This window comes from Callithrix jacchus, chromosome 4, assembly GCF_049354715.1.
Source record: "Callithrix jacchus isolate 240 chromosome 4, calJac240_pri, whole genome shotgun sequence".
Classification (NCBI taxonomy): domain Eukaryota; kingdom Metazoa; phylum Chordata; class Mammalia; order Primates; family Cebidae; genus Callithrix; species Callithrix jacchus.
Window position 1 is genome coordinate 50599198 of NC_133505.1, and position 12128 is coordinate 50611325.

At 54.7% G+C, this 12128-nt stretch overlaps 1 protein-coding gene across 1 annotated transcript in view; it reads right to left on the reverse strand.

The window, feature by feature from the left end:
- Positions 1-5460: 5460 nt before the first annotated feature.
- C4H6orf132 (chromosome 4 C6orf132 homolog) overlaps positions 5461-12128 on the reverse strand; it is a 40755-nt gene continuing 34087 nt past the window's right edge. The window contains exons 4-5 of the mRNA XM_035295633.3: positions 8329-11401; positions 5461-7755 (exon numbers count right to left, since the gene is read on the reverse strand). Of these exons, the coding sequence (XP_035151524.3) occupies positions 7638-7755; positions 8329-11401 (3191 nt within the window). The 3' untranslated portion in view covers positions 5461-7637. The remainder of the gene's footprint in view (positions 7756-8328; positions 11402-12128) is intronic.

Here is a 12128-nt window from a genome sequence, read left to right on the forward strand (position 1 = left end):
GTTGCAATGAGCTGAGATCACGCCACTGCACTCCAACCTGGGTGACAGAGTAAGACTTCATCTCAAAAAAAATTTTTTTTAATTAAAATAGAAAGAAAGAAATGTGAATTCCTCAGCCCCACCCCAAACCCACTGAATCAGGAGCTCTGGGAAAGAGTCCTAGGAACCTGTATTTTGACAAGTGCATTTGATGCACTCTTTTTTCTTTTTTTTTTCCTTGAGATGGAGTTTTGCTCTTGTTACCCAGGCTGGAGTGCAATGGCACGATCGCAGCTCACCGCAACCTCCACCTCTTGGGTTCAGGCAATTCTCCTGCATCAGCCTCCTGAGTAGCTGGGATTACAGGCACGCGCCACCATGCCCAGCTAATTTTTTGTATTTTTAGTAGAGACGGGGTTTCACCATGTTGACCAGGATGGTCTCAATCTCTTGACCTCGTGATCTACCTGCCTCGGCTTCCCAAAGTGCTGGGATTACAGGCTTGAGCCACTGCACCCGGCACCTCTTTTTTTTTTTTTTTTTTTTTTTTTTTTTTTTTTTGAGACAGAGTCTTACTTTGTCACCAGGCTGGAGTGCAGTGGCGCAATCTTGGCTCACTGCAATCTCCACCTCCTGGGTTTAAGTGATTCTTCCGCCTCAGCCTCCCGAGTAGCTGAGAGCACAGGCACGTGCCACCATGCCTGGCTACATTTTTTGCATTTTTAGTAGAGACGGGGTTTCACTGTATTGGCCAGGCTGATGCACTTCTGAGTCTAAGAATGACTGGTGTGCCAGACAGCACTTAACTTTGTGCCTGGAACCTAGGAGGCGCCATGTCAACATCAGATGGATCTCAGTCTGACCCTGAACCCCACCGTCCACACAAACTTCAGGCATCTGTGAGCAAAGTGCCAACTATTGGCTAATGTCCACTCCACATGCATACATGGGGATGCCAGGTTAAGACAGTGGTGGGCAAATTACGCAGATGCCTTCTGCTCACTCCTCTCTCCTCTCCCTGGAGAAACCAGTTAAAGTGAATGTCAAGTGCAGCTGTAAATGGCCAAGAGAGGTCACTGAAAGACAACAACTCATTCTGTAGAAAAAATAAGCACACAAAGGGCATCCATCATTCCTCTGCCCAGCTCATGCACAGGCTTTCACAAGGGTCACAGGGCTGAAAGCAGCCATGGTGACCTGGTCACAGGCCAGCAAGAGACGTCACTCACAAGGACAGGCCAACAGTGCCCCATGTGGTCACCTGCTCTCTTGGGCCACTGGGCTCTCCTGGGTGGGAGAGCGCTGTGTTCTCCTGCTCCATAGTCCAGTTATTTGTGTGTATTCTGTCTTCCACACTCAACCGTGGGCCTCTTGCAAGCTTCCTTGCCTTACTACTGAGTAGCGCCCCTTTTCAGTGTTGAATTGCTTTGGTGGAATCCCATGCTGTCCTTACCTATTAGAACAAATGCTGGAAAGTTGTGAACCAAAAGACAGGAAGATGACAGATGGGGTAGTGGAGAGAGAGACAGAGAAAGCAGGAGCCTACCAAACCCTCTTGAGTGGCTCAGAAAATAAACGAAGGCGACAATGAAAAGTGGCAGGAGATGCTCCTCTGCAGTGCGGAAAGCTGAAAGGAGTCAGAAGGCTCAGTCTGCAGAAGACAAGATTGAAGAAATTCCATTTTCAGAATGAGAAGGGAGGCTGGGTGCAGTGGCTCACACCTGTAATCCCAGCACTTTGGGAGGCTGAGGCAGAAGGATTCCTTGAGCCCAGGAGTTCAAGACCAGCCTGGGCAACATAGTGAGACCACATCTCTACAAAAAATACAAAAAATAAAAACAGGCTGGGTGCAGTGGCTCATGCCTGTAATCCCAGCACTTTGGGAAGCCAAGGTGGGCAGATCACAAGCTCAGGAGTTCAAGACCAGCCTGACTAACAGAGTGAAACCCTGTCTCTACTAAAAATACAAAAATTAGTTGGGCATGGTGGTGTGTACCTGTTGTCCCAGCTACTCGGGAGGCTGAGGCATGAGCATCACTTAAACTGGGAGGCGGAAGTTGTGGTGAGCCAAGATCTCACCACTGCACTCCAGCCTGGGCAACAGAGCGAGGCTCCGTCACAAAATAAATAAACAATAAATACAAACAAAAATTAGCCAGGCTTGGTGGTGTGCACCTACAGCGAGCCAGCCTAGGGGAAGCCAAGGGAGCCCAAGCAGTGAGGCGGGAATGAGGATTTAGTGGTAATGGGGCCATGGGTCTGGCTGCGCTGGCCACACAATTGTGTGAAAAGGAAGTAGGGGAAGAATTAGCCCTTTTGGAGAGGCTGGATTTCAGTGGATGGCCAGGTGCCCACGTGGGCGGAGGCACTTCCAAAGTTAGAAATGTGGACCCCTGGTGCAGGTGAGCAGTGGGGGTGACAGTGTCTTCTGAGGAAGAAACCAGAGAAGGAGGCCTGGAGAGCTGAGGACAGGGTGGACGGGGAGACACCTGGGGGAGGAAGGGAGCCAGTGTGGAAGACAGGATCGGAGCACCTCGTTCTACAGAAGCTCAGAGACTGATTCTCAAGAGGGGGAGGAGGGAGGAGTGGCTCATCTGTGCCAAATGTGAATGAAGGTTCCAGATGGGGGGGGGGGTAATGGGCAGAGGAGCACAGGATTGTCCCTGCAACAAGGGAGCATTCATAATAAATTGCCTTGGTCTCTTCCCTTCTCTCAGAAAAGCACTTTTTCTCACATCACTGGCGAAAAGCATCCCAGAGGCTCCAGCAGCATCTGGCCATCTCTGGGGCTTCGGAGGGAGGAGGCCCAGGCTCTCTGAACGGTGCCAGTGCCCACCCATCCTGTACAGCTGAGCGATGACAGGGCGCCAGCATGGCCTCTGAACTGCAGAAATGGAAGTGGCTACAGGCTGCTGAGGGTAGGCAGGTGAGTGAGCGGGTAGGGGCAGGCCTGCTTGACAGCTCAGCAGGGAGGTGGCCTCTCCCTCACTCCTTCCAGAGTCACTTCTGTCCTACAGCTTTGCACAGAAGGGCTCACCTGGAGTGTGAGGATGCCTCTCTCCTTGAACAAGCCTGGCCCTGACAAAAGCTGAGCTTGACCTTTTCCAGGACAGGCCCCTTTGCATATTGCTGATGCCAGGCCCCAGGCTTCCAGCTCGGCTTACCCTGGTACCTGTCCTAGGTGTTGCTTTGGGCCAGGCTGGGCTTCACAAGAGAGGCGGGGCGGGGTTCTGAGCCAGGGAACAGTGAAAAGGCTTCAGAAACCAAGGCATGGCCAATCTGATCCAGGAACATCTGCCCCGCCCATGCCCATTAACCTTTTTTGGCACCAGAGTAGCTTTAGCCTACTCAGCCTCTCCCCCACCGCCATTCTGAGAGAGGTAAAGTTAGCGGGTAGGACTGGGAGGGGTAAGTGGATGGGGAGAGTGGATACAGCTATAAGGGAGGCAGCTGTGATGACTGATGCAGACAGAGCAGGGTTTCCAGGCAGAGGGGGTCATTCCGAGCAACTCATGTCTCTTCCTGGGGCCTTCATTTCCTCAACAACAAAATGGAATTAGGAGTACTATGTGGCCAGCACATTTTAGAGGATCATCACAGGTAAATGAGAGAGAGAAGGAACTTTCCAAACTGTCAAGGTTAAGTAAGTGTTAGTGGGTACCTTGACCACTGTCACTTAAGGAGTTTTCAACGTGGAGGATTTATGGGGCGCCTGAAATAGTGTGTAAAATGCACATGCAGCCTCTTGAGAAGTGCGAATCAGTTTCTCAAAGAAGTCAGGGACCCAACAAAGTTTAAGATCCAGACACGGCCCAAGTCCGTCCATCTCCGATGAGTCAGTTGACTCCCAAGGTCACACAGCTTGTCAGAGGCAGAGCCAGGATGTGGGGCCCTCGTCCTCTGCCCTTCCTCTGGGATTAACCATTGCCCCTCCCATGTCAGATGAGGGGGAAAATGTTAGAAGGCAGCAAGAGTGGGGAGAAAAGCCAGGCAAAGAGCCCCCAGCCCTACTGGGAGCCAACATCCCCACTCAGGGTTTCCTGAGGTGGGGGCACGGGGAGAGACAGCAGAATGAGGAGGCTCCAAGGATAAGGCAGGCCCCTCCTGGAAGCCCAAATTTCAGAGTAAATGAGTCATCCTCCCTTTCCCATAAGACTCAGAGGAGGAAACAACTCTGTCTCTAACATTGTCTGGAGATGACTTTTCTGGTTCTGTTTTCTTTTCTGGAAAAAAAAAATTGGAGGGTCGAGTTGTGGGCAGGAACAGCTCTGTAGGACACAACTGACAGGCAGGGGTTCAGAGAAGATGCCATGTCAAAGCTTTATGGAAGAATGGCCAGGCACAGTGCTCATGATTGTCATCCCAGCGCTTTGGGAGGCCAAGGCAGTATTGCTTGAGGCCAGGAGTTTGAGGCCAGCATGGGCAACATAGTGAGACTCTGTCTCTACAATAAAATAAAATATTTTAAAAGTATGAAGTCGGGCCGGGCACAGTGGCTGATGCCTGTAATCCCAGCACTTTGGGAGGCTGAGGCGGGCAGATCACGAGGTCAAGAGATCATGACCATCCTGGCCAACATGGTGAAACCCCGTCTCTACTAAAAACATGAAAATTAGTTGGGTGTCAGGGGTGCACGCCTGTAGTCCCAGCTACTCAGGAGGCTGAGGCAGGAGAATCACTTGAACCTGGGAAGCAGAGGTTGCAGTGAGCCGAGATTGTGCCACTGCACTCCAGCCTGGTGACAGAGCAAGACTCTGTCTAAAAAAATTATAAAGATGGCCTTTTTTTTTCAATAAAGCTTTTGGAAAACTGGGATGGGCCACACACAAATGTGAGGTAGTCATCACCCAAAGAGGCCATTTGCTGACCAACTTCTGAGTGCTAGGCACGTGCTGGATGCCTTGCCTAAATCAGTATAAATGTCACCACCACAAGAGGCCTTCCCTAACCACCCTGTTAAAATAAATCCACTCCTCTCCCCACTCCAGTTATTCTCTCAAGTTCCCTGTTCCTTTCCTTCTTACTACTTGTAACTTACGATGTTTTTGTGTGCTCTTTTTCAATCCTCTCTCTCCTCCACTAGACAGACTATGAGCTTGCCATGAACAGGAGTCATGTGGGTGAGTTCATCGTGGTCTATCCACGCTAAGCATAGTGTCTTGTATCCACTAGTTAGCCAAATCCTTTTGTTAGACAAATGCACAACTGTCTAATCTTTATAGCAGCTTTATGAGGGAGGTATTATTATCACACCTGTTTTGCAGAACAGAGTTAAAGAGACTAAGTTTATTATGACATTTTGCTCTGTTCCTTCCCCTTGAGGGGTCTGGAGAAGGAAAAAACCTGAGGGTCAGAAGGGAAAGCTGGGCCCAGCAAAATGGCTCACCAGTTCAGCCAGCACCCTGCGCTCAGCCTTGCCCAGCTGAGCTCTCCCAGCCTCATCACACCCCAGCAGTTCCAAGTCATTAATCCACAGCCACGGAGCTGGAGGCCAGTCCAAACTGGCCTGTTTATTTTCCAAGCCAAGTGAGACTCAGCCCTTCCCTGCCCACCCCAGAGCAATATACAGCTGAGAGTCCACGCCCTACCCCTCAAGCCTTAACACAGCAGATAAATTAATGATCTCTTTTTATAAAACATTGTACAGGGAAAATACATACATATAGAGAGAGCTAGTGCTGGGGCTGGGATGAAATTTGCTTCTTGAACACAGATAACCAGACCCTCCTCCATCAGGGTGGCTGGACTTGGTCATCTGGGCACCTGCCCACCCCTGCACTGTCTTCCCTATAGTGGCTCATCTGCTGTCTTGACAACGCAGTGCCTCTGCTGGACCACAAATAAGGGTCCAACATCTTCCCCCAAAGGGAGTTATTTTCTGGCTGGCTCCCACCAGCCTACTCCTCTGAAATGGGCCACTCTCCTGTCCTTTCTTTTTACTGAGGCAGCCTACCTTGTCCTGGTCCCAGGAATCTGGCCCACCAGGACCTGAAGATAGGGAAAAGACCAAGGAATATTGTTTCCTGATATGTTTGGTGATCATATATCATCCACACCGGGACTTTTTTGAAAAGTGGAAGGGGCCTAATTCACTGGAAATACAGGCATAAACCTGGGCTGCCCAGGCAAAGGACACATGATCACCCTACTGACAGGTCTCCCCTGCTCTTTTTTTTTTGAGACAGTCTTGCTCTGTTGCCAGGCTGGGGAGTGCAGTGGCGCGATCTCGGCTCACTGCAACCTCCACCTCCTGGGTTCAAGCAATTCTCCTGCCTCAGCCTCCCAAGTAGCTGGGACTACAGGTGCACACCACCACACCCAGCTAATTTTTGTATTTTTAGTAGAGACAGAGTTTCACCATGTTGGCCAGGATGGTCTCAATCTCTTGACCTTGTGATCCACCTGCCTCAGCCTCCCAAAGTGCTGGGATTACAAGCCTGAGCACTGCTCCCGGCCAGGTCTTCCCTGTTCTTAACTGGCCCAATCCTAGCACCCTTTTTTTCTTTTTTTGTATTTTTAGTAGAGATGGGGTTTCACCATTTAGCCAGGATGGTGTTGAACTCCTGACCTCAAGTGATCCACCAGCCTTGGCCTCCCAAAGTACTGGGATTACAGGTGTGAGCCACTGTGCCCAGCCAACCAATCCTACAATCTTGACTTTCCCAAACACATTCCCCATCAGCAACAAGCTTCTTAGGACCTTTGTTTCCATCTCTGCTGCCTCCACTCTCCAAGGCTTTCTAGCATCTTAAAGCATCAACAGTACTGGTGACTTGTAGTATCAGTGTTAGGAAAAATGCCCCCTCCAAATCCCATATGAGACCCAGCCATGTAAGGCCCCTAGAGTCAAGCCTAAGACTCGTGGCTCCTTGGGCCCAATCTCCAAAATCAGTCCTGCACAGGTCTGAATAGCAAAGCAAGGCTCAACCCTGTTTCCCATCCTAAACTTCCCAATCTCCTCTCTCTAGGCCTCCCTATAGCTAAGGGCCAGGGCCAAGGAGAAATGAATGATTCATCTCCCACCTCTGCCCTTGGCTGATGCAAAGGGCTTCCATTCCACATGTGGGAGCTTCTCTCCCCACCACACACACTGTACTTCTCCGCATGTTGTACATACACATTCCTGGGCCCATCTCAATGTGGCTGGGCACCCCAAGTGTCACCTGTTGCTTGGGATGGCAGGCTAAAGATCTCCCTGAGGTGCCCTCCATGCCCATTAGGACAGGGCTGGGTCTGACAGGCAATCTCAGCTATCTCCATGGTTCCAGTTCAGAGTCAGGGCCCCACCCCTTGTTTTCAGAACCTGCTCAGTAGACCGTGCTTGTACAACTTCTAAATAACTCTTGCTAAAGCAGATAGTACCAGAGGGCAGAAACTCAGCGCCTAGGTCCTGAACAGTTCCTGCTCTCTACCCTCCTTCCTCCCTTCCCCCATGTGTAACAGTCCACAGCTGTACCAGCACTTTGGGAAATGGAAGCCCACTCTTGATCCGCCTGGGCCACTTCTTCTTATCGTTGGTCTTTGGGGATCAACGACTCCTCTGTGTCTGAGTCAGGTCGCCTAACACCTGCTGTGTACCACCCACCCCCCCACCAAGAAACAAGTGCTCAGATCCTTAAAGACCCAGTTTGTTGGAGTAGAGCTGAGAGAACCCTGGCTCAGGAGGCGGCTTTCCGATGGGCCCCTGAGCAGGCATAGGAGATGGGATGGCGGGTCCCAGGCCTCACGGTGAACGTGTTGATGGGGCTCCCAAAGCGGGTGGTGGTGTGGGGAGACCTGGGGGAGAGCAAGAGATGTGAGGTTAATATCTGCAGCTGTTAGCCAACACACCTCCCATCTCCCCCAGGTACCGAGAGGAAAAGATGCCGCTTGTACTTCTCTATTTGCCCCCACAAGCCCTGGGCTTATCGACCCTGGGGAGGGACCGCAGACCATCACAAACAGGGCTCCCCTTCGGGTGTGGGTTCTGCTGGCGGAAGAACATGTCTAACATGCTTTCACTCAGAACTCTTTCACTCCTGGCCTGGTTCTGGATCTAACTCTGTGTTGGGAAATCCCTCCGCCCGAGGACCACTCAGGTCTCTCCTGGCCCCACACCTAGACTGACCGCTGGGATCTAGCAGGTGGGAAAGAGACGAGAGGAGCTGGTGGGGAAAGAGAACAAGGGTGGTCAGGGAGGCGCCAACAGCGCCCTCTCCCGGTAAGTAGGCCTCCCTCTCCCGTTCCACCTGCAAGGCCGAGGGGAGAAAAACAAATGTTTTCTCTTGACAGATGGCCGCGCTTTCAAGGCCCTCGCCTGGGTGCCTCCCCGCCTCTCGGCTCCCCACACCAGCCCGGCCCGCAGCTCACCTGCCAGCAGCTGGGGCGAAGCCGTAGTCGGCGCCACCCGGCGCTTTGTGCTTGGCCTCCGCGGCGCCCCGGGCGGCGCCCTCCAGGGACAGCCTCCGCGCGTGCAGGCCTCCGGGGGGCGCGCGGCCCGCCGAGTTCACGCGCCGCATCTCTGGGCCCCCGGGCGGTGGCCCGAAGCAGTTGGGGGAGCTCAGGCTGCGGGCGGTGCCGCCGCGGGACAGCCCTGTGTCGCGATGCGGCTCCCCGACGTACAGGCGCTTCTTGATGAGCGAGCGGCCGGCTCCGGAGAAGCGGTCCAGGCCGCCCGCCCCGGTGTAGCGCGCGCCCGCGGGAAAGCGCGAGAAGCCACGAGCCGGGGGCACAGCGGGGCCGCCGTCCGGGGGCTGCCCCAGATCTGAGTAGTTGTTCCGAGGAGGGCAGCCCCGGCGGCTCAGATACTGGAGGGCCGGCGCCGGGGACTCAGCGTCATTGCTGAACTCTGGCGGCGGTGGGATGACCTCGAAGCTGAACTCTTTCTCCTCCTCCTCTTCCTCCTCCCTCTTGTACGATGGAGAAGGTGGGGAGGAGAAGGACTTGGGCAGCGGGCGGCCCTGGGGGTGGTTGGAGGGAGCTGCTTTTTCCCAGGCCACAGGGGCCTGGAGCTCTGTCTTTGTCCAGTTGTGTCTGCTGCTTGGCTGTGTGCCCTCTGTGTCTCTTCCCGGCTGTGGCCCCCACATATTGGGTATTTCAGTCGTCAGCGGGGAGCCCTTCGCAGCCTCCTTGGGTAACTTGGGTACTACAGTGAAGGAGTTGGGCCTGCCCTGGTTGTGGAAGATGCTATCAGAGCCGGCCTCTGCTTGGTGGCTGTGGTCACGGACACTCCCTGGCAAAGAGGACCGGCCCAGGGCAACTCCTCCAGGCCTCCCCCTCTGCGCCCTCTGCCTGGCTGCCAGGAGCAGGGCCATCGGTGAGCCCCGCTCCACTACCTCCCCAGTCACCGGGTGCCTGAGGAGTTCATCAGTGGGCTGGGCTGGGGCAGGGGGCTTGGCTGGCAGTCCCAGGGGCTCCTTCACCTCGGGCTCCCCTGGCCCTGCAGCCTCTCCTTTGGCCAGGGTGGGCATCACCACACCAACCTCAGGACTGGGGCTGCTCTGGCGGCAGTGGGGCTTGTAGAGACATGGCACCTCTCCTCTACCAGGACATGCCTTTGGTGGGAGGGCTGGAGATGAGCGGGCTCCCTGTGTGGGCAGCCTGGTGGCCTCTGAGGAGGACCCCTCTGCCCTTGGCTGGGAGGGAATGGAAACTTCTTGAGATGCTAGTTTTTCTGGCTTCCCAGCTGGGCCTGCAGCCTTCTCTGCCATCAGTTGGGATGTGGTGGTTGGCAGAGTTGTGGCTGTAGATGGTATGGCAGGGCCAGATGTGGCCTTGGGTGGTGTGACTGGCCCAGGTATGGGCTTGGGCGCTGTGGCTGCTGGACTAGGTGTGGCTTTGGGTGCTGTGGCTGGCCCAGGTGTGGTCTTGGATGGTATGGCTGGTCCCAATGTGGCCTTGGGCTGGAGTGATGTGGTTGGCAGCAGGGTGGTAGATTGAGGTGGTAGATTCTTGGCCGCAGGCTTGGAGATTTTGTCATTATCAGCCCCATTTTCAAAGATTCTTCCCACTTCTAGCCGAGGCTTAGGGGGCAGAGACCCTATGCTGGGCTTAGTCTCCTTCTCTGCTGATGAAGAGAGCCGGGCCTCCAGCTCATTCCGGATCTGCCGCACACTGGGAGTGGGAGAGTCTTGGGGAATGTAGTCCACAGGGGGCAGGGGCAGGCCGGAGGGAGCCTCTGGCTCAGTTAGGCTGCTGTCACCCAGACTCTTTTCAGGAATACTTGGAGGAGTGTCCTTCGCTGGCAGGCTCAGGCTCTTCTTGCCCTCCTTGCTCTGAGAGGCCACTGTTGGGCTTGGCCTGTTACTGAGGAATCGATCTTCTCTCCTGGAGCCGCAGAGATAGGCCGCCAGCTCGCTCCGCAGCTTTTCCATCTGGCTGGGGTCCCTCCAGTCCACAGGTGCTGAAGACGCTGTGTCCTCTGGGCTGGGGGGCGTGGGTTTGGGTTTGAGAGCAGGAGAGCTAGATTTGGGGGTTTTTGTAAACCCAGCAGGTGGAGGAGCTGCCTTCTCAGCAGAGGGCAAAGGAGGTGCAGCTGGGGGAAGTGGGGGTGCTGGGGGAGGGAAAGGAGGTGCAGGAGGTGGCAGGGGAGGGGCTGGAGGCGGAGTCCTAGCTCGTTCATCTGCCTGGTACTGGGACTGGCCAAGCCTTGGGCTGGCTGGTGCTGTGGACCCGAGCTCCCCAGGGCAGTCTGGCTCCAGGGCCCTGTCTGGGTAGACCTGTGAAGCGGGGCGGATATGGAAGCTGGGAGGCAGTGAGAGTCGGCTGGGAGCCTTCTTGGTGGCCCCCTCTTCCTTTTGGGGAGCCTCTTGTGCTTCCTGAACTGGGATGGATGAAGTCCTGACTGGGGTTGGGGGAGGCACTTTGAAAGAACGGGGGAAGGTGAGGTGGGGCTCTGGGGTGGGTCCCAGGGCGCTTCCCTTTGGCTCAGCGGGGCTTCTCGGGGGGCTAGCTCTGGTGGCCTCTGCCTGCCTGCCATTTAGTGCTACATCTGATTTCCACTTGGTGACACCCACAGGGGGAAACAGCCGAGTCCCCACTGTGTGAGGAGATGCTGGAACGGGGAGTACTGGGGCTGGCAGAGGAGGTGGTGGAGGGGCGAGAAAGGCTAAGGGTGGGGCAGGGGGAATGAAGTCAGGAGGGGTGGGTGTGGGTGGGGAGGAGAGAGTGTGTGGTGGGGATAGGGCCTTCAATACTGGGGGTGGAGGTGGGGCCATGCTAGGTGGGGGTGGGGGTTCCAGCAGCAGAGGAGGCGGTGGGGGTGCTGTGGAAGGTGGAGGTGGCAGTGGTGGCTCCCCTGGAGGTTGTGAAATGTCCTGAGGAGGGCCCGGGGCTGGGCCTGGGGGAGGTGGGGGAATGAGCAGATCCTGGCCATACTGCCCAGGCCTCAGGTCACCCACAGAGCTGTACAGTCGGAGGTTGCCATTGACCAGTGAGCTGGTACCTGAAAGGAGGAGAGGCAAAGATGGGGGAGGGAACAAGGCACACCAGCCCTGCCAATCTCTGTTTACCCAGGGCAGGGGCAGGGGTGGGCACCCAAGAGAATGACTGGCCCATTTTCTCCTGAACACCAAGAGAGGGAGCAGCCTTGTGTCCAGTCTCCTGAGCTGTCCTGGCAGTGTCCCCCTTCTTTTTAGGGAGGGTGCTCCGCCTGTGCCACGGCCTTTGAAGCCTGTATGGAATGACCTCCATTTGCCTCCCCAGAGTCTACCCTGCACCTGGGCACTGATTCCTCTGACTACCTCCTGGATGTGTCACAGGTTGGCAGCAGCTGCCTTTCCTGCCCCACAGACACAGGTCCTGTTGAGTGCTCCCTCCCATTATGTTTAGTCCCTGGGTGTCACTGACCCCAGGAGACAAGAGTCACCTAACCAAGCTCACACTCTGGTCAATTGTCTCTTTACTCAACTCTCTTCGGTTATCCCCTTTGAGTGTGCTACCTATTTCTTGCTGGGACCTTGACCTTGGCAAAGCCAGAAAGTCCAGGGTTCAAATCCCAGCTTTACCACTTACTAGATGAGTAACCTTGGACACACTAATTAACCTTGCTAAGCCTCAGGTTCATCATCTACCAAAGGAGCATGGTGTCAATGCTCACTTCTTATAGCTGTTGTGAGGATTAAATGAGAGAATTTATGCTAACACACAGAACGGGCTTATCATGGTGCCAG